General features: G+C 44.1%; 1 protein-coding gene across 4 annotated transcripts in view; it reads right to left on the minus strand.

Annotated features, from left to right (window-relative positions):
• The window catches only part of HOOK3 (hook microtubule tethering protein 3), a 125,961-nt gene that overhangs the window by 92,413 nt on the left and 10,841 nt on the right, over positions 1 to 22,707 (minus strand). For all 4 annotated transcript variants that reach the window (XM_068234215.1, XM_068234216.1, XM_068234217.1 and 1 more), the window contains exons 2-3: positions 11,303 to 11,388; positions 5,084 to 5,156 (exon numbers count right to left, since the gene is read on the minus strand). In XM_068234215.1, coding sequence (XP_068090316.1) covers positions 5,084 to 5,156; positions 11,303 to 11,388 — 159 coding nt within the window. The remainder of the gene's footprint in view (positions 1 to 5,083; positions 5,157 to 11,302; positions 11,389 to 22,707) is intronic.

Genomic DNA, 22,707 nt, shown 5'->3' on the forward strand with positions numbered 1-22,707 from the left:
TTAAAAAATTGAGCAAGTCCTGAGAGCGAGACAGGGTAGGAGGGGACATGACAGAGCCTGTATGTGGCATACCTGCCAGTGTGCATCGCCATATGTGGAACCAATGTCTCTTTTGCACAGGCTAAAGAGACAGAATAGTCGGTTTTCTGCTCCTGCTGTATATGAACTGAAAAAGCAATTGCTCAGTAGATGACTTTTCCTGCAGTCGTAGACAAGTAAAGGTGTTGCATAGTTTCAGAGCATGAGCTATTCAGAATGTCAAATTTGGGCACCTACAGCGGGTTGGAACTTTGGGCACCGCCCTAGACAGCAATGTTAAGTATATAGTGGTGTCTAGGGGACAATTTTAGTGTGGATGTAGATGATGACAGCGGAGGTGGAAAGAGGTGACGTAGGGACAGAGATGGTGGTGCAGTGGTGGGAAAATAGTGGTAGTGATGGAATTATTGCCACATGGGTTTCGGCAATTATGTAGCTGGGCCCCACATCAGCAGTACTAAGGATAGCTGTGGAGGGGGTTAGTGTTAGGCGTAAGCAGGGATAGATTAGTAATAGGAGTAAGTAGTAAAGGGTTAGTGTGACAGGAAGGTTAGTAAAGCAATAGTATATATAGTAGAATGCCCATAGTATATATAGTATAGTATATAGTATAGCAATAGTGTTTGCAAAAGTATTCGACCCCCTTGAAGATTTCCACATTTTGTCATATTACTGCGACAAACATGAATCAATTTTATTTGAATTCCATGTGAAAGACCAATACAAAGTGGTGTACACGTGAGAAGTGGAACGAAAATCATACGTGATGCCAAACATTTTTTTACAAATAAATAACTGCAAAGTGGGGTTGTGCGTAATTATTCAGCCCCCTTTGGTTTGAGTGCTGTCAGTTGCCCATAGACATTGCCTGATGAGTGCTAATGACTAAATAGAGTGCGCCTGTGTGTAATCTAATGTCATTACAAATACAGCTGCTCTCTGACGGCCTCAGAGGTTGTCTAAGAGAATATTGGGAGCAACACCACCATGAAGTCCAAAGAACACACCAGACAGGTCAGGGTTAAAGTTATTGAGAAATTTAAAGCAGGCTTAGGCTACAAAAAGATTTTCAAAGCCTTGAACATCCCACGGAGCACTGTTCAAGCGATCATTCAGAAATGGGAGTATGGCACAACTGTAAACCTACCAAGACAAGGTCGTCCACCTAAACTCACAGGCCGAACAAGGAGTGCGCTGATCAGAAATGCAATCAAGAGGTAACTCTGGACGAGCTGCAGAGATCTACAGCTCAGGTGGGGGAATGTGTCCATAGGACAACTATTAGTTGTGCACTGCACAAAGTTGGCCTTTATGGAAGAGTAGCAAGAAGAAAGCCATCATTAGCAGAAAAGCATAAGAAGTCCCGTTTGCAGTTTGCCACAAGCCATGTGGGGGACACAGCAACCATGTGGAAGAAGGTGCTCTGGTCAGATGAGACCAAAATGGAAGTTTTTGGCCAAAATGCAAAACGCTATGTGTGGCGGAAAACTAACACTGCACATCACTCTGAACACACCATCCCCACTGTCAAATATGGTGGTGGCAGCATCATGCTCTTAGGGTGCTTTTCTTCAGCAGGGACAGGGAAGCTGGTTAGAAATGATGGGAAGATTGATGGAGCCAAATACAGGGCAATCTTGGAAGAAAACCTCTTGGAGTCTGCAAAAGACTTGAGACTGGGGAGGAGGTTCACCTTCCAGCAGGACAACGACCCTAAACATAAAGCCAGGACAACAATGGAATGTTTTAAAACAAAACATATCCATGTGTTAGAATGGCCCAGTCAAAGTCCAGATCTAAATCCAATCGAGAATCTGTGGCAAGATCTGAAAACTGCTGTTCACAAACACTGTCCATCTAATCTGACTGAGCTGGAGCTGTTTTGCAAAGAAGAATGGGAAAGGATTTCAGTCTCTAGATGTGCAAAGCTGGTAGAGACATACCCTAAAAGACTGGCAGCTGTAATTGCAGCAAAAGGTGGTTCTACAAATTATTGACTCGGGGGCTGAATAATTACGCACACCCCACTTTGCAGTTTTGGTTTTTTTTATGTTTGGAATCATGTAGGATTTTCGTTCCACTTCTCACGTGTACACCACTTTGTATTGGTCTTTCACGTGGAATTCCAATAAAATTGATTCATGTTTGTGGCATTAATATGACAAAATGTGGAAAACTTCAAGGGGGCTGAATACTTTTGCAAACTACTGTATTCTACTATGGGCATTATCCAGAGCCCAACAGTAGAATATCGATAATTTTGCCAACATTTAACTAGTCTCTTCACCTGGCGCCCAAATTTCTACACGTCCTTTTTGATGCACGGCCTACTAGTTCACAGATTTAGCAATCCACTATTTAATTTGGCCTCAGTAACATTAAGTGACCAAAAAAAAAATGTAAATAAAATAATAATAATATTAAGGTATGTGAATCTGAAAACGTTTGACACGACATGGAATGACCCACTTATTAAATCTGCTGTGATCTACTGATCCTGCATTGCTGATCATTAAACTCCTGAGCAATAACAGCATCTCCATCAAAAACAATATTGTGCCGCAGTAATTTTAGTACAGTGTGTCAGGGGAGAAGCAGAGGATTATCAACAGCTGAACAGCTGTGTGTGGCTGCTAGTGGGTGCAATTACAGTTTCTGGTGGAAAAAATGAGGAAAGGCTGTTTTATCCACATAAATACAGCATATACTGTACATGCTAAAATTAAGTGGTACTTGCTAAACTGAAAACTTTTTTCTTTCCTCAACATGGAATTTCACCTTAAAAACATGAAGAAACATAAACTGGGGCGCCTGTACTCATTAGCATTCTCATTAGTACGATAGGGTAATCTCAACTGTCAAATGTCCAGCTCAACCCAAACGTTCTTGAAACTGCCCAAAGCACAACATTGATGCCAAACCTCCCAGCCCAGATACGACATAAATCTCTGCCAACTTTGGTGGATAAGGCCTGATTCACATTAGCGTTTGCCAACGGAACCGACCGTATGGTTCCATGGTCCGTTCCGCTGAGCGGACCAAAAAAAATGCAGCAGGACCCAATGTTCCAGACCGTTTCGCTCAGCGGAACGGAAACGGAAGGTTTTGCAGCATATAGGAACCAATGAAAACGGACGTTTTACAACACACTGGCTGTAAAATGGAACCGGACATATAAATCCAGATGGCCGGATCCGTATGTCTGGTTCCATAAAAAAACGCCAATGTAAACCGGGCCTAAGGATGGGAAGAGTATGGCTCTATATTCAGGCTGAGCTTTCAAGGCCGCCTTCAGGGCGGTACAACCAATAATCCCATATGGGGTCCATAGATAGACAGGGGCCCGGCAAGGCTGGCAGTGCAAAAGGCGCAGAGAGGAGATCCCGACAACTCACTCTCTTGCTGCAGCTTCATAGGGCTGTTTCTGTCTTCCTGTAGTCAGTGTGTGCGTGCGTGCGTGCGTGCGTGCGTGCGTGCGTGCGTGCGTGTGTGTGTGTGTGTGTCCACTGTGTGCAGCAGGCAGTGTGTAATGTGTCTGTGCAAATAGATTAATACTCCACCACTCAGTTCCTTATGATAAAAGAGCTTTATTCCATAGGCTCATAAAATATAAAAGGCTGTAGCTTGCTATTCAGCATGACAAAAATTCAAAATCTTCAACATACCTGTACCCAGCCCGCCTAACGTCCATTTTGCTATACTTGCATCTTCAGAGGCAATGTGAGCAAGAACAAGCTACACTCTTATTTTATCCCCTGGAACGGAGTGCCGGACTATTTCTCTATTTGCACAGATATCCGTGGACTGTTCTTCTAAGTCTTGAGCACACATCATAAGGACACTTCTCAAATAACCCTAACCTTAGGAACCTGATACTGGGATAGAGCCACAGCCAGGGACCGTAGCGCCTGTTACAGTCTTCTTCACAGTTTGAGTGTGTAGTGTGTGTACTGTGTGCGGCAGGCAGTGTGTAGTGTGAGTACTGTGTGTGGCAGGCAGTGTGCACGTACTTTGTGCGGCAGGCAGTGTGTAGTGTGTGTGTGTGTGTGTGTGTGTGTGTGTGTACACTGTGTGCAGCAGGCAGTGTGTAGTGTGAGTATTGTGTGTGGCAGGCAGTGTGCACGTACTGTGTGCGGCAGGCAGTGTGTAGTGTGAGTACTGTATGTGGCAGGCAGTGTGCACGTACTTCGTGCGGAAGGCAGTGTGTAGTGTGTGTGTACTGTGTGCGGCAGGCAGTGTGTAGTGAGTGTGTACTGTGTGCGGCAGGCAGTGTGTAGTGTGAGTACTGTGTGTGGCAGGCAGTGTGCACGTACTTTGTGCGGCAGGCAGTGTGTAGTGTGTGTGTGTGTGTGTGTACACTGTGTGCAGCAGGCAGTGTGTAGTGTGAGTACTGTGTGTGGCAGGCAGTGTGCACGTACTGTGTGCGGCAGGCAGTGTGTAGTGTGAGTACTGTATGTGGCAGGCAGTGTGCACGTACTTCGTGCGGAAGGCAGTGTGTAGGGTGTGTGTACTGTGTGGCTGGCAGTGTGTAGTGTGCCTCCACTGTGTGGGTGGCAGTGTGTAGTGTGGCTCTACTTTGTGCCGAAGGCAGTTTGTACAGTGTGTGGCCCAGAAATTTCTGATGGCAGCCCTGTGAGCTTGGCAGGAACAGATTACAGATAACATTGCTGCATTATACTAAGGAGGAGTAATGATACTTTTAAGTAGCAATCCTCATTGTAATGACTTTTAATGACACTCAGGAATACTTTAAATCATCGACCCAGAACAAAAATTCAGTAAATAAAGTTAGTCATCCTGATCTGCTACTAGGTTTGTGATTGTAAGAGAGAATGTATTGTATTTTTTTCTTACTTTTGCTTGTTAAGTTTAGACACTTTTTATACTTTTTAGTTAGGAAAGTATGTGTGAATGTATTAAACTCATATCAGCAAGCAGAGATCTAAAATTAAAGAAGGAAATCAGCATGACAGCAAGGACGCTAGATTTAATTAGAATTTTCAGCATATGTACTTTTCTCAGCACAGGTTTACTTTAATAGTACCTTAAGCCTCCAGTTATCGCCCACATCTGTTTTAATCCTGTTTAACCAGTTTTCATGGAAGTATGCTGGATCACTGTAAAGACAAAACAAAAATTTCACATTTCACACACGTCTGTGCACTGCTGGCATCTAACTGTATCTTTAACCACTTAGGACAGGTCTATCTGGACGGATATATCCGTCCAGATAGCCTGCCCTGCTGCAGCTGAGTTGGGCGCGCTCCCGCTGCCTTCCGCTGCCCTGGAGATCAATGAATGGGAACACTGTTCCCATTCATTGATCTATGTCTCTGAAGAAAAACAGACTGCTTCTCTGAAAAACCGCAATTTTTCTATGTTTCACGTCATCCCTTCAGTTCCTGTAAGCAAGAGCTCTCGCTTACAGGATGTAAACCAAAAAACAACTGTGGCCATTTTGTGGCCAAATAGTAAAACTACATCTATATACATTTTTTAAAAAATGTACACAATCAATTACATTTAAAAATTACCGGTTTACCTCCCCACTCCAAAAAACCCCAAATAAATTTTTTTATTAAAAAAATAAAAAAATTACAATAAAAAAAAAAAAAAAGCAACAACATAAATAGTTACCTAAGGGTCTGAACTTTTTTAATTTGCATCTCAAGAGAGTATATTACTATAATTTTTTTAATTATAAGCTTGTAAATAATCACTTGCAAATTGCAAAAATGCACCTTTATTTCCAAATAAAATATTGACGTCATACATTGTTATAGGGGCATAACTTAAATGGTGTAATAACCGGGACAAATAAAATACGTGGGTTTTAAATTATGGTCGCATGTATTATTTTAAAGCTATAATGGCTGAAACTTAAGAAATAATGAATTTGTTCCATTTTTTCTTAATATTCCCATTCAGGGCCCGTTTCCACTATCGCGAATCCGCATGCGTTGCCCGCATGCGGATTCGCACAGTCAGTACAAGTGGATGGGACTGTTTCCACTTGTGCGTTTCCCCGCACGTTTTTCTGTGCAGAAAAAAATCTGCAGGGTAGGGCCCTCAGAATTCGCCTGCGTGTGGAATGCAGGCGAATCGCACGCAATGTATTTAATAGGGAAATCGCATGCGTTTTCCCCATGCGTTTTTTGCCGCGATTTCGCATGCGATTTCGCATAGGTACCCATGTTAATTCACACAGGCAGTGACATGGTTAAAATCGCATACAGCCTTACCTATGCGAAATCGCATGCGAAATCGCGGCAAAAAACGCATGCGGAATCGCACCCGCATGCGATTTGCCTGCGGTGATTCGCCGGCGATTTCGCAACGCTATAGTGGAAACGGGCCCTAAAATGCATTTAGAAAACAATAATTCTTAGCAAAATGTACCACACAAAGAAAGCCTAATTGGTGGCAGAAAAAACAAGATAAAGATCAATTAAATTGTGATAAGTAGTGATAAAGTTATTGGCGGAAGAATGGGAGGTGAAAGTTGCTCGGATGCATAAGGTGAAATAACACTAAGGTCCCATTCACACTTGAGCGGGAATCGCACGATTCCCGCTCAAGGCAAACCGCTAGCGGTTTTTTAAAAACCGCTGCAGCATGTAACACATGGCAGTGTTCTCACTGCCGCGTTTGCGGTTAGCGATAACCACAAACGTGTTACATGCAGCGATTTGCCGGCGATTCACGATTAGCGATCACGATTAGCATGCATAGCACCGCTAATCGCGATCGCGCCAAAACCGCCGCGTGTCCAGTGATTTTTCCGCGTTAATCGCGGGAAAAAAAATCACTCCCGCAATGTTTTGCGATTTTAGATGTGAACGGGGCCTGAAGGCTGAAGTGGTTAAAATGCTAAGGCTCATTAGAGGCAAGAATAAGCTGCCAAGAGGTCAGACCCAGATTTACCTCACAGGAGCCTATAGGCACAGATGTCCTGGCATCTTAGATTTTGCCCTCCATGAACCTACAAACTACCACCAAACTGCACATTGCTTCCCCTTGCCAGTCATAGGTAGCTAAAAGGTATTAGGTAGCCAGAAATAGCCTCAGTATTAAGTAGCTAGAGGTTCCCACAAGTAATAGGTAGCTAGAGGAACCTCAGTATTCAAGAGACCCTGAAGTCTCATAAAATTCACATTTTTATTTTAAAAATGTGTTTAACATCATAGCCCTACCTAAAACGCAGCATCCCCATGGCTGTAATCTAACTAAATCCCCCCCAAACTACCCGGGGGACAATCCGGGCAGCGCTTCCGTGAGAGGCAGAGCTTTCAGCGGCAGCTCTGCCTCTCCACACGTCTATCAGCCCGGATCGCCGCCTCCGCTGGCCCCTCTCAGTCTTCCTTCACTGAGAGCGGCGGGGGAGAGGAGGAGATACGCGGCTGATTGATGCGTAAGGAGGCAGAGCTGCAGCTGAAAGCTTAGCCTCCTCCAGCAGAAAAATCCACGACCAAGAAATTCGTGGATTTTGCGGGGGAAAGGGAGTTGGGGGGAGGGATTTAGTGAGATTTCAGCCTCAGGGATGCAGCGTTTTAGGTAGGGCTATGATGTTAAACAAATTTTTAAAATAAAAACGTGAATTTTATGAGACTTCAGAGTCTCTTTAAAGAGGAACTCCAGTGAAAATAATGTAGTAAAAAAAGTGCTTCATTTTTTACCATAATTATGTATAAATGATTTAGTCAGTGTTTGCTCATTGTAAAATCTTTCCTCTCCCAGATTAACATTCTGACATTTATTACATGGTGACATTGTTACTGTGGGCAGGTTATTTAGCTGTTTCTAGCTGCTCTGTCTGTTACAGACAGCTAATAACAGCTATTTCCTGTCTCTGAACATTGTTACATTGTGGCAGTTTGCCAGCAGTACCGCGGTATTCAGAGCCTCTTGTGGGAGGGGTTTCAGCACAAAATCAGTCACACAGCGCCCCCTGATGGTCTGTTTGTGAAAATCATTGTCTTTCTCATGTAAAATGGGGTATCAGCTACTGATTGGGAAAAAGTTCAATTCTTGGTTGGAGTTTCTCTTTAACCTCCTTAGCGGTAACCCCATGCTGGAGACGGGGTAAGCCGCCGGAGGATGCCGCTCAGGCCCTGCTGGGCCGATTTTCATAATTTTTTTTTTGCTGGACGCAGCTAGCACTTTGCTAGCTGCGCCAGCACTCTGATCGCCGATGGCCCCCGCCCGATCGCCGCTATCTGATGCGGCGCGCAACCCCCCCCCCCCCAGACCCCGTGCGCTGCCTGGCCAATTAGTGCCAGGCAGCGCCGAGGGGTGGTTCGGGACTCCCAATGACGTCCCGACGTCGGTGACGTCATCCCGCCCTGTCGCCATGGCGACGGGGAAGCCCTCCAGGAAATCCCGTTCTAACGGGATTTCCTGATCGGAGATCGCCGAAGGCGATCAAAGCGGGCGGGGGGATGCCGCTGAGCCCTGGGCTCGCTACATGATTTAAAAAAAAAAAAAAAAACTGCTGCGCTGCCCCCTGGCGGAATTTTTCATACCGCCAGGGGGGGTTAAGTAGCTAGTGGTGCCCTTAACTGAAGGGAGATCTCATCAATTGAATGCTGAGAGCAGGGTGAGTAACCTCTAATTTACACTTTTATCAGGGCACTGCATAGGGAAAGAGAGAGGGAGGCGCTCAGGGAGGGGAGTGAGCCGGCTTTCCATCATCAGTTGCCTGTAGGCACATGCCTACAGTGCCTTATGGTAAATCCAGCCCAGCAAGAGGTACAGCCCTTTATGCAGCCTTTTTTCCAAGTTCTTCTAATTTCAGTTAACTGTTACGGCATAGGGGCGCGACTAAGCGCAACATGGAGTAGCAGCACTCCCACAGAGCTCCAGCCAAGTATCCTGAGAATTTTGCCAGGATTTATGAAGGAAAGTTTGCTGATAAACAACTCAGTCTATATAGCTGGTTGAGGCCTTGCTGAATTGACATTTGTTTTATGAATATTCCTTATATATCCAATGTCCTGTCAAAATTGCTTTGAGCAAGACTATATACATGGCATAGGGGCTAGCGCTTTTGCCTTGCAAGCCTTGCAGTTCAAATCCCAGCCAGGTCAACATCTGCAAGGAGTTTGTATGTTCTCCCCATGTCTGTGTGGGTTTCCTCCCATATCCCAAAAGCATACATATAAGTTAATTGGCTTACCCCCCCCAAAATTGGCCCTAGACCATACATGCACTACACGATACATACATATGACTATGGTAGGGACTAGATTGTGAGCCCCTCTGAGGGACAGTTAGTGACAAGACAATATACTCTGTACAGCGCTGCGTAATATGTCAGCGCTATATAAATACTTAAATAAACAAATAAATGTATGGACAATACCCTAGACAGAACAAGTTCTGATTAACATACGGTAGCTACGCAACAGACTTCCCTGAATTGATTTATCTGGGAAACTGGTCTTGATGATCTGTGGAGAGATAAAACACAAGCATACCAAGCTATACTCAAGCTTTTATAAAGCCACTCCTCACTCTCTCAAATAGACTTAGCACTATGTAACTTAGCTATTTTACCTACAGTGGTTGATGGTTTTTTTAGATGTGAGCTGTTTATCAGAACATTCCCCTTTACAGGTAGTTCCTCAGAGGCGTAGCTATGGGGGGGCAAGGGAGAACATATGTCCCCAGGCACAGCACGGTGAGGGCGCTCAGCACGGCCACCGCACTCCCATGTTCGGGAGAGGCGGCTCACTGGCTGTCCGAAGTGCCCCGGTCTATCTCGCTCTCTCAGCAGGAGTGTAGAAGCATTAACAGCAGAAAAAGGGGACCACATCTGGCTATGTAAAGGGAGCCCAGCTGGCCATCTATAGGAAGAAAGGGGGCACATCTCATCTGGCTGTCTATGGGAAAAAAAGGGGGCACATCTGGCTATTTGACCAGTAGAAGGGGGCACATTTGGCCTTTAACCACTTCCGGGTTCCGGGTGGTTTTGCTGATTGGTGCTGTGTGGGCTCTCCAGCCTGCAGCACCGATCAGATAGCAGCCAGGCCGATCAGACTTCCCCCCCCCTTTTTTCCCCACTAGGGGGATGTCCTGCTGGGGGGGGGGGGGTCTGATCGCCGCCGGCTGCTTGCCCTTGCTCTTCAAGCAGCGCCGTATATATGTAAACACCGGGGAAGATCTTCCCCAAGTGTTTACATTTACTCTGCGAGCCGCGATCGGAGGCTCGCAGGGTGTTCACGGAGACACCCTCCGTGAACTGACATGGAGCGGCCGCTCATACGAGCGGCCGTTTCCATGGAAAAAACCACTTTAGGATTCAGGGGCGTACTTAAGCGTACGCAGAATCCTGAAGTGGTTAAATTGGGGGGGGGGGCTTTTGTACATTTGGTTCCACCCATGTTCATGCCCACATTCTGATGTATGACCACATACATTTTGTTTAGAGGGGGATGCAAAAACTATCTTTGTCCCTGGACGCGGAAAACCCTAGCTAAGCCTCTGTAGTCCTTGGCTAATGAACAAGATAGGGACTGTAGGTTTGTTCTTAAAGAGACACTGAAGCGAGACTAAATCTCGCTTCAGGTCTTATATATAGCAGGGGCACGTGTGCCCCTGCTAAAATGCCGCTATCCCACGGCTTAACGGGGGTCCCTTCACCCCCAACCCACCCCCCGCAAAAGTTGGTCGTAAAATGGTCGCTGGTAATCTTCTTCCTGGAGGCAGGGCTAACGGCTGCAGCCCTGCCTCCCAGCGCGTCTATCAGACGCGCATCGCCGCCTCTCCCCCGCCCTCTCAGTGAAGGAAGACCAAGTCGATTTTTTTTTTTTTTTGACTTGCTCACTCAGAATCACAGAATCTATGCCGTTCGTATGGTCAGGTCGTTCGTAAGTTGAGGACTACCTGTGCTTCGTTCAATTTACTTACCCTCTCATATACCTAGCCCTCGTCCCCTGGATGCTTAACCCAGTCTTGGTTAAGTTGGTCAGAGACCTCTCCTAGCTTCAAGGTGAGCTGTGCTTTTTTTTTGTGCATAACAATGGTTCTGCTTGTAATTTGGCATTGTGGGATGCCTTCAAGGCCTATGTTAGGGCCCTTTAAGCCAATAAAATAAACAAATTTAAATCTACAACTAAAGAGAGAGTGAGTAGTACACCTTCCATCGACATTTGCAATTAGATCTAAATAACCAGGAAGTGAGTTTGTGTTGCGCATTTTGGTCCTTTCTTCTATACATCAAATCACTCAGGATGCAAATTTTCATTCCAGTATGTTTACTCACATTTTTTGGAGAACCATGGCCATTGCTACACCACTTGTAAGATCGTCTACTGTTTTGCATGGCGCATCTACATGAAAAGTCTGTATCTGTGGATGAAAAAACAAACAAGTAAACAGAATGGAAATCAGACCTAATTGACAATATGAGGCAAATTAAAAGAAGGGGGAAAACCTTTCTAAGGGCAGCACCCCTTTTATCAGAATTCTAAAATGAAGCACGAAGTCAATAGTAAGCAATATACAAGTTCTGCTTTTCAGTCTGGATATTAAAGAGGAAATAGAAAAAAAAAAGGTTTCAGTTTTCAATAAAGTGGGGAAGTATTTTTGCTGTTTTTAACTCCATTTAGCTGGTCCACCGTATTGGTTTTATTGCTGTATGCTTATCTGTTGGAGACATTTCCTCAGAATATGTTGTATCACCAACAATGGGAAGTGAGAACAAGCTCTCAAATGGAAATGTAGACAGCAATATTTGAGTGTCAAACAGCATGTCTACCTAGCTTTAGTCAAGTTTTCATGTGGGGATAATTACTGCTTTTCATATGGGGAGAACCGCTGCATTTCATATGTGAGAATGATTGCATAGATATAGGGGATAACTGTTTCATTGCATATAGAGGTTTCTGACTGCATTTCACTTGTTGGCTAATTACTGCATTTCATATGGGTGATTGCCAATGAAAGTGGCTCCTGACCGGCTCACAGGAACTCTGCCGTCATAGAGATGGCAGAGTGGGTGGCTGAGGTTTCCGGGGTGTGCCGGGGAGGGTGGTTGCGGCGGGTATGTGCGGCGGTTCGTCGGTATTCAGCGGTTTCTGGGCCAAAGTTTAACTGTGGAGCATAAAATCAAAAATCAATTCTTTATTTTTATCTGGTAAACAAGTAATAAGGATGCTAACCAGGCAATCCAAAAGTTAAAAATCACTATTACTTTTCTTATTGATAAATTATCATTCCCCAGTTTACCTGACTCTTATTTGGTACATTGCCGCACAAAGGAAGTTGCAGGGCATGCTGGGTTGTCTTTTTTGCTTCTTTACTTTCCCCTCAGGACTTAACTAATGCAGTCTGATTGGCTGAAGCCTCTTTCCCTCCTGTTTTCCCCTCCCACACCTTTGATCCTCTCTGATTGGCCAATATTTCTCATGCTGAGACAATGCACTTTCTATTGCAGAGCTGGGTGGGAGTGCCTGAAGACTGGGAGGAGAACGGGCAATGCATACACAATCAAGCAGAGGAGGGTAAGGGAAGAAATTACATCAGGATTGGCTTCAAGATGGGCACAGTGCAATACATATGTTATGTAAGTAGAGCAAATATTTATCTACTTATATTTGTGTTTTTTTCTGAGTTAGTATGGCTGACAGCTCCTCTTTAAGGGGGCAGAGACCGTTGGTACTTAAGTGGTTAAAATATAGATTTATACTTTGGTTAGGTTCCACTTACCCATAGGTTTTTGGGGTGTGAGTGCTCAAAGAAGGGAGAACACAAAAACACCACACCCGTAGTGCAAGACTATCCACCACACCTGACAATATTAAAATGAACAATATAGCAAATATCTCTCTATTATACAATCTGCTATTTGCAGTTGAAGCAAGTCTTTATTACCAGAATATGGAGCTTCCAATGTGTAATGAAAAAGTGTAAGGGAAAAAAAAAAAAAAAGATTCAGTGAAATAAAGTAGCAGACCATAGAAGGGACAAGCGGTGATCTCTGGTGGAGCAGTGCGCACAAGACAAAGTGGTGACTCATAGCTTCCCATCACAAGTTGGCAGAGTGCACTAAGAATGTCCAGAAAAGTCAGAGGAACAAAATTGCATTGTGTCAAATGACTAGTAGAGCTATACAACTACCAAAGAGGCAACTCTGAGTAATGCTGTAGATTTGAACTACTGGACAAATAAGAACATGGACTTTCTGGCCTTTAACTCACTGTTTATTAAATATTGTAAGATTATTTAAGTCATTAATATAAAAACATTTTATGATTAACAGTTATAAAAAAAATTACTTTTCCATTAAGGTCTGTATGCAATACATAAAAGTTTTAAGAGTTCGTCATATGACCTTAAGTTCTTAATTGGCACTTTTATGCTGGAAATAGCCAGTTATCTGAGTAGGTGTGTTTTAACTTGGAAATATCTACGGTAAATACGATATCATCACTTATGGCACTAAGCAGGCACTGTTATGCTGCCTGTAAGCAGACTTTAGTTTTATCTTTACCTTACCTCTTTACCCAAGTTTGGTCCCACTCTGGTTAATGCCAGTTATGTGCATACACTATGGTATAGATTTAATAAGGTTAGTGAGCAGCCAAATAGGCATTACGCTCTGCTCATTGTGCGGTAAGACATTTTACACGTTATTTTGCTTACTGCACTTTAGTAAATATACCCCTATGTCACTTATCTTCTCCAGTGTATTCTAATTTTAGTAAATCAACTTCTCTGTGTTGAGTAAAGCAGGCCATACACGTACACCATTGGTGCCCAATAAGGTTGATCGTGATCTACCGGTAGATCACGACCGCCTATTTGGTAGATCGCGATTCGGCCGCGCCATGTTAAATTTTGCAGCCGGCAGTTTTCAGATTCTGCTGCCGGCCGCTGGCCAATCGGAAGAGGCAGAGAGGAGAGAGGCGGTACAGCGGGAGAGGATGACACCGTGACGTCATAGCTGGGGGCGGCACTGGGCACAATGCATCAACGCACGCTGCCCGCCGCCCCTTGCGCTCGCCGGAGTCTTCATTTAGCCGCCCATCTGCACTCTAGCCAGCGTGGCCAAAGGAGGGGAGACCAGGAGGAGCCCCAGACACCGCCGCTGGAACTGGAGGGAGGTAAGTGGCACCTACACTTAACTATACTATACCTCAAGGCACCTACCACCTAACTACACTATACCTGGCTAACTATACTGAAGGCACCCACACCTAACTACACTATACCTGGCTAACTATACTGAAGGCACCCACACCTAACTACACTATACTATACCTGGCTAACTATACTGAAGGCCCCTACACTTAGCTATCTGTACTGAAGGGACCGATACCTAACTACACAATACCTGGCTACCTATACTAAAGGCCCCTATACCTAACTACACTATACCTGGCTAACTATACTGAAGGCCCCTACACTTAGCTATCTGTACTGAAGGGACCGATACCTAACTACACAATACCTGGCTACCTATACTAAAGGCCCCTATACCTAGCTATCTATACTTCAGGCACCTATACCTATCTACCTATACTGAAGACACATATACCTAGCTACCTAAATGTTGGTAGATCTCCTGGACTCTGCAAATTTTAAAGTAGCTCGTGAGCCGAAAAAGTGTGGGCACCCCTGACGTACACATTGCCACCTGTGGCACTGTGGTAAAATGACTGAGTCTTCTCCGAAAGGTATCAATTTTTACCACACACTACCCATCTATTTTCAGTAAAGTGCAGCAGGCAAACTGCACCCTTGCACTTTTTGATGCAGTGCAACACTATGGACCATCGATCCACCAAAGCTGCTTCCTTGTCCCCAAGAGAACCTTGATCTTCCATCCTGTCCGTGTATAGGCACCTTAATTCTTGCACCTCTAATATTGTTCTTTTATGAGGCTTTGTTCTCCACACTCACCCCGCCCAACGCGAGACGTCACACCTGCACTGCTCCATCGTCTGCTTCGCAATGTAACGGAACACATCCATAGCCCCAGGCTAGTGAAATTTCACCCCAGTATTGGCCCTGCTGATGGATCGGATCCCAATCTACACCGGGCAACATTAACTGAGCATGTGTACAGACTTTAAAGTGTACCCGAGGCCATCCTCAGGTGAAAAAACGGATACTTACCTTAGAAAAAGGAAGCCTCTAGATCTTGTAGAGGCTTTCCATGATATCTTATGCTGGGAATACACGGTTAGTTTATTTCTTATCAATCGAGCCGCTGATGGCTCGATTGATAATTTCCGACAGGTCCGATGACCCCGCGTGGGCGGACAATGGGCAAAAAATTAGCGGAAGATAAGTAGCGCCCGCGGGGACGAGCGGGGATCGATCCAGGCGCCGGCAGGGACGAGCGAGGACGAGCGGGGATGCGTCGGGATCGAGCCAGCGCCTCGATCCGGCGCATTATCTATTCCGTGTATTCCCAGCATTACAGACCACCTTTGCCACTTGCAGACCCCCAAAAGAAATCCAACAAGTGCTTCTTGAATTTCAGATCCGGCCGCACTGCTCTTCATGCAAGAGCGCGACCGTACAGTGGCTATACTTGTGCATGAAGAGAAGCGTGGCCCGGATCTTCCAGAGAGCCCCCAGCAATAGGCGGTAAGGGCGAGAAATACATGAGGAACATCTGGAGGATCTAGAAACTTCCCTCTTCTTATTAAAGGGATACTGTAGGGGGGGTCGGGGGAAAATGAGCTGAACTTACCCTGGGCTTCTAATGGTCCCCCGCAGACATCCTGTGCCCGCGCAGCCGCTCACCGATGCTCCGGCCCCGCCTCCGGTTCACTTCTGGAATTTCTGGCTTTAAAGTCAGAAAACCACTGCGCCTGTGTTGCCGTGTCCTCGCTCCCGCTGATGTCACCAGGAGTGTACTGCGCAGACACAGACCATACTGGGCCTGCGCTGTGCGCTCTTGATGACATCAGCAGGATCGAGGACACAGCAACGCAGGCGCAGTGGTTTTCTGACTTTAAAGCCAGAAATTCCAGAAGTGAACCGGAGGCAGGGCCGGAGCATCGGTGAGCGGCTGCGTGGGCACAGGATGTCTGCGGGGGACCATTAGGAGCCCCGGGTAAGTTCAGGTCATTTTCCCCCGACCCCCCTACAGTATCCCTTTAAGTATCTAATTTTTTACCCGAGGTTCACCGTGTGTTTACTTTAATATTCTCTAGTCTCCTCTTTGAGAAATTAAAGAAGAAAACATCCTTTCACTTTGTGCACAAGTTGGAAGGCAGATATGACAGTTTACAACTAACAACAAGTTGAACAATGCCAAACATTTTAAAAGGTATGTAAAGAATGTTCTATGAGGCGGAATGCAGAGTCTTACTGAAGATGAACCTTTTACTGATCTAATTTGTTATCAGCTGGGAAGGTCTCATTCTTCATCTCTATGGGCTTGATTCACTAAGACAAATAAGCATGCCTTATCAAAGTTAACACGCCTTATCAGAGTAGCATAATGAGTGCTATAAACTTATGCCTGCTAATTGGCACTCCACTCGTCCTGCTCTGAGCCCCTGTGGGTTCGTAGCGCTCCCTATGCTAATCTGATAAGGTGTGTTAACTTTGATAAGGCATGCTATTTGTCTTATGCTGGGAATACACGGTTCGTTTTGAACCGTGTATCGAGCCGCTCGATAGATTCCGGCGTGTCCCCATGGGTGCCCGGATCGATTTCCGCTCGTCCCCGCGGGCGGCTTATCTTCTTTTCGTTTTTTACTATTGTCCTACCCGCTGTATCGAGCGGGGAATCGATCCGGCGGTGTATCGGACAGGTCAGAAATTATCAATCGAGCCATCAGCGGCTCGATTACACGGTTCAAAATGAACTGTGTATTCCCAGGATTAGTGAATCAAGCCCTATGGATGCAACTGCAAATCTGTAAAGATACTTGAGTAAAATACAAAAAGAAAAAAAAAAGGAGAGCCCAATGAAATATAGTAAGTTAGTAAATGGTGGTGAATAATTAAGAGTTATACTCACAAAAGTTGGGGAGAATAAACTCAATCCCATTTAAGTAAAGAAGTCTGTAGTAGGAAAACAGGGAGTAATAACCCTTAACCAAGAGTGGACAGCAATCACTAGAATAATTGGAAAAGGAAGCACCAACAAGGATAAAATACCTTAAAGCGGTATTGTCACCATAAAAATCAAATTTCAACAGCAACTGGTCTGAGTGTATTAAGTGATAAAGATGCTAATCCTGCATTCAAAACTTGCAAAACTTTTTCTGCTGTTATGGGTTGGAGTTATGACATACTAGGAGCACTGGCCCCAGTGCCAAAGAGTTGAATGCTGGGAGTTCTTTTTATCTATAATATATTCCTCCTCTTCCATTTATTTCCCTGCCTTGCTGCTTATCAACACTCGCTCTGATTACTTGTGTTTACAAGCAAGGCTGAGGTGACTCAGTGATTGGATGTGTAAACAAAAAAAAAGACAGTGAAGTTGCTAGTATACACCTCAGTGGGAGTGTCTGAAGTCTCTGGGAGGAGGGCAGCTAATGAATACACAATGAGCAAGAGAAGGGAGGGGGGAAAACAAGAGTAAGGGAGGATATGATGTCAGCATTAGCTTGGCAAAATGGCCACTGCCTAGAATAGGATTTTCTGCTTTTCCTTTGTAAAATTCACAGGATTCATTACATGGATAGCACAATACATCTGTTATTAAAGTTGAAGTAGTATTTATCTACTTATATATGTGTTTTTTATTTCTAGGTTAGCATAGGTGTCGCTTGCTCTTTAAAAGCAGAAAATAAAGAGGCAAGGCTTATATCCAGATAAAAGAGACTTGTTTGTGTATTGTTCAAAACTGAGTTAAATCAAAACTAATTGTGTGACGCATTTTGCAGGATACCTAACTCTCTACCTAGTTATCTACCTGGCAGCTTCTTAAAGAGACACTGAAGCGAAAAAAAAAAATATGATATAGTGAATTGGATGTGTACTATGAATAATTACTAGAAGATCAGCAGCAAAGAAAATATGCTCATTTTTTTATTTTCAGGTATACAGTGTTTTTTCTAACATTGCATCATTCTATAATATGTGCAGATTACACAACACTCAGCATTCAAAATGATTCTTTCAGAGCAGTCTGTGAACTAATGACCTCTCCCCTGGCAGAGAAAAAGTAATTAGTTCACTTACAGTTGAGCTCATAAAAGTCAGAAAACAGCTCTCTCCACGACTTTGAAAGTCGTAGAGCTTATGGCTTTTTTGCATAGAGATAACAACTAGAGTTTCTTAACTCTTCCTGTACTGGAAACAATTAGACTGATATATCTGATCTTAATGTTTTATTTCTTAGCTGTACTACACATACAAATCATAATATCATTTTTTTTCGCTTCAGTGTCTCTTTAAGTGCCTGCTAGAGCTCTAGCGTGCAGTTAAGAAGGTGCCGGGTAAATGCGAGAATGCAAGCTGGAATAGAAACCTATGTTTTCCCTGGCACACTACAAACGACCACTCTGCATGGGGGCAGATGGGGGAGGAGGGGCACGTGTTACCTTATCGGTAGGTCATGCCATTGGTCCGGTCTCTCAGGATCTTTTTATCAGGGCTGTGAAGTCGGAGTCAGAGTAATTTTTGGGTACCTGGAGTTGGAGGTTTCATAAACTGAGGAGTCAGATTATTTTTGTACCCACTCCATAGCCATGTAAGAGCTGTGGAGTAGGAGTTGGAGCAATTTTGGCTATCTGGAGTTTGAATCGGTGGTTTCATAAACTGAGGAGTTGGCGTTGGATGATTTTTGTACAGACTCCACAACCCTGTTTTTTACACTTGGTGCGATTTGCAAAAATGAGCAAAAATGGGCAAAAATTACCAACTGCAGTACATGCGGCACACAGCATTAACAGGGAAATTGGTGACAATCTGCCATTAAAAAGCCACACCCTTCAGTCACGTGCATAATGCAGGACAGGAAGTACATGTTCTCTATGCATCCGTGCATGTGCAAAACACCAAAAATGTGCACGTTACCACGGACTATCATTGCTTGCAGTGCACGGTAACGCAATACAGCTTCTGAATCAGCTGCAGCACTTATGTCGCATAGTGGGAAGTGTGTCATGTACCATTGGCTTTAATGGCAATTGCGACGAGGTGCGGCAGGAGAGGCCAACGCAACGCCATGCGGTAAGTGTAAAAGGGGCTTCAGGACAAAAATGTGGGGGGACTTCCTCAGACAGCCAGTCTGTCTAGTCCTGGAGTCTTTTAGGAAATTTTTAGGAGCCAGCTTCGTTAACAAGAGTTACAGAAAAACTAAATGGTTAAAACCCCTACCCAAGCACAGAACTAAAATACTGTACTAAATAATACTATAAAATAATACTATAATAAATTAGTAAGAGTGCACAAATGTCACTTTTCAGTGTGAAATGAGGTTTCTGTCAGAAGGGAAGAAAAAAAAAAAAAAAAAAAAGCTGTCATTTTTTAAAGAAGCTTTTGCTACTTGGCTCCAAGAATTTGATTCAGGGCTTTTCACGCTGATTATTATAATCTTAACAGGCATAAGATACAAATATGAAAAAAAATTCGATTAAAAAAACTCAGTGCATTGAAACACAATGGAATCTGCCTGTAACCGCTTTCATTATAAGAAATAGAAGATCACCAATGTTCTGAGCAATGGCCTCGATTCATAAAGCATTCCCGCATTCGGAAATGCTGAAAACGGCTCACTTTACCGACCACACAGCAAAATCTGTATTCATAAAGGCTTTTTCCGCATGAAAAGCCGACATTCGCGAGCAGAGTGATGAATCACCGCCTTGCGCGGTGATTATCATAGCAAAAGTAACAAGTAGTCAATTCATAAAGATTAGAGGTAGCGGTATGCGGACGGGTATTACCGCTACCTCTGATGTGGCGAGAAGCGTGCGGAATACAGTGCAGTGAATGGGACAGACCTCCCAAGCAGCTGCAGAGAGAACACCGCACGGGGGGATTCCGCCTGCTTCTCCTGTTTCCGCATGCGTAGGACAGCCTAACGCCTGCCTACAGCGGAATATCTCCGCACGGCTGTCACATCTAGCTACATTTTTATGAATTACCACCCTGAAGGCGGAAATACCGACAGCGGTGTTTCCCTGCTCGACTTTCCCCGCTCGACAGCACTTTTATGAATCGAGGCCAATGTCAGGATAGGGGTGATTGGGCACTCAAACCATAAAAAACGGAAATATATATTCACTTTAGTTTATATTAGAATTAATCTATGCAAGGCCAATGAAAGCAGCAATATTCCAAACACAGACTGGATTGCTCTAAACTTGAAGCAGCTGTGGAAGACACAATAGCACAGAACCGGTTTCCCTTAGCAGATGTGACTTCCTGTCAGTAATCTCCACAATGCACACATCTCTCCAGAAAAATAAATTGACCCAAGTAAACAGACATTGAGGCCTCTTGCACACTACATGCGATTCCAATTTTTATACGATCAGATTATGGATTCCGATTAAAAACAAAGTACAGCATGCTGCTATGTTTTTTTAATCAGAACCAAAAATTGGATCATATAAAAAAATAAAAATATCGAAGCGTAGTAGTGTGCAAGAGGCCTGAAAGTTCTGTTACATGTCAGTGACTGTTATTTCATACATGTGTGTCTTCTATCAAGTGGTCTTTTCATCATTACGGTATTTCTCCTCACCAATGTCACCCATTAAAATTGGGATTAAACAACTACAGTATATAATAAATGTTCAGGCTCATATTTTCATCTTAATGGATTTTATGTAGAATATACCACATCATAATTTGCAAAATACAATTATTTGTGCATTAAGCATAAACAATGTATGTGTTTATACATATTTTAATTACCTGGCTGGCTGGATTTGCAATTCTGACTTCTGTGCAAATGTCATACTACTTGACTGGACTGAACTGCAGTCTATGTTGCGTCCAAAATAAAAACAAATAGTGCAAATGCAGAATTGTGCATGCATTAAAACGCAAGGATAAGTGTGAATGCTCCCTAAAGCCGCATCTACACGCGTAGATGCGGCTCCGATCCTCCTTATCAATCGAGCCGCTGATGAGGCTCGATTGATAAGATCCGACAGGACGGATCTTGCTTCCGCCGATTCCCTGCTTGCTCCCCGCGAGGGGACAATGGCAGGGAATCGAGCGGAAGATAAGCGGCGCCATCGGGGACGAGCGGGGAATCGAATCCGGCGCATGCGCAGCGAGCGGGGACGTGGCGGGCACGAGCGGGGACGCGGAAGAGGCGATCCGGCGGCTAATCAAGCCGCCGGATCGGAGCCGCATCTACATGTGTAGATGCGGCTTTAAAGGGGCTTTGTAAATAAGCAAACGATGGAAGGGGGATACTCCATCAAAGGACACAAGATAAAGTCCAAGATGCTCTCAGACAAAATGTCTTGCATGCAGGTTAAACGTCGATCACTCAAAACAATCGCTCGTGATCATTTCAGTCTCCTTTGCAGAGTGTGTACAGATTTACCCTGAAACCGGTTGCACACTATGAATTGGCGTTAGCGTTTTGGTGCGGTGCACCCGCTGCACTGCCTTCAGGGATCTCAGTGTTAGCATACGGTGTTACCTGTCTGGCATCCGTTTAAACAGGAAGTGATGCGGGCTTGCAGTCACTTCCTGTTTCGGGTATGCAAAAGTGCAGGAAAGCTTATTGTAAAAATACGCTTCCGCGCATGTGCGCAGCGACATCGCAACACCAACATGCTTAACTACTTTGGCCTCCTGGACGTACTAGCTATGCCCAGGAGGCCATGTGCGCATCCGCGCGCTCCCGGCCGCGGATCGTTAGCCCACGAATCAGTGAATCGAGCTATGGTGCCCGATCACTGATTCCTCTCCCCCGCAGAAAAAGCGACAGCTTCTCTCAGAAGCTCCGCTTTTTCTGGCTGTTGCGTCCCCCATGCGTCTTTCTAATCGTATGTTACGCTTAGAGTGACGTCATGTAAACAAAAAGTAAAACTACAACTAAAAAGTAAAAAAATAAAAAACTCACACATTTACATTATAAAAAGTACTCTTTGCATCCCACCATCCCAAAAAATACCCAAATAAAATGTTTAATATAAAAAAAAAACAACAACAAAAAAAAATTACAATAATAAAAAAAAAAAAACATGTAAATATTTACCTAAGGGTCTAAACTTTCTAAATATCAATGTTAAGAGGAAATATTTCTATATTTTTTTTATTTTAAACTTGTAAATAGTGATAGATGCAAAACGGAAAAAATGCACCTTTATTTCCAAATAAAATATTGTCGCCATACATTGTGATAGGGACATAATTTTAACGGTGTAATAACCGGGACATATGGGCAAATACAATACGTGAGTTTTAATTATGGAGGCATGTATTATTTTAAAACTATAATGGCTGAAAACTGAGAAATAATGATTTTTTTCAGTTTTTTCTTATTCTTCCTGTTAAAATGCGTTTACAGTAAAGTGGCTCTTAGCAAAATGTACCCCCCAAAGAAAGCCTAATTGGTGGCGGAAGAAACAAGATATAGATCAGTTCATTGTGATAAGTAGTGATAAAGTTATAGGCTAATGAATGGGAGATGAACATTGCTCGGATGCATAAAGTGAAAACGACTGAAGGCTGAAGTGGTTAAAAAACCATGTGTCTCCATAGACTAATATGACTTCCAGGCCG

The sequence above is a fragment of the Hyperolius riggenbachi genome, chromosome 1 (assembly GCF_040937935.1).
Source record: "Hyperolius riggenbachi isolate aHypRig1 chromosome 1, aHypRig1.pri, whole genome shotgun sequence".
Classification (NCBI taxonomy): domain Eukaryota; kingdom Metazoa; phylum Chordata; class Amphibia; order Anura; family Hyperoliidae; genus Hyperolius; species Hyperolius riggenbachi.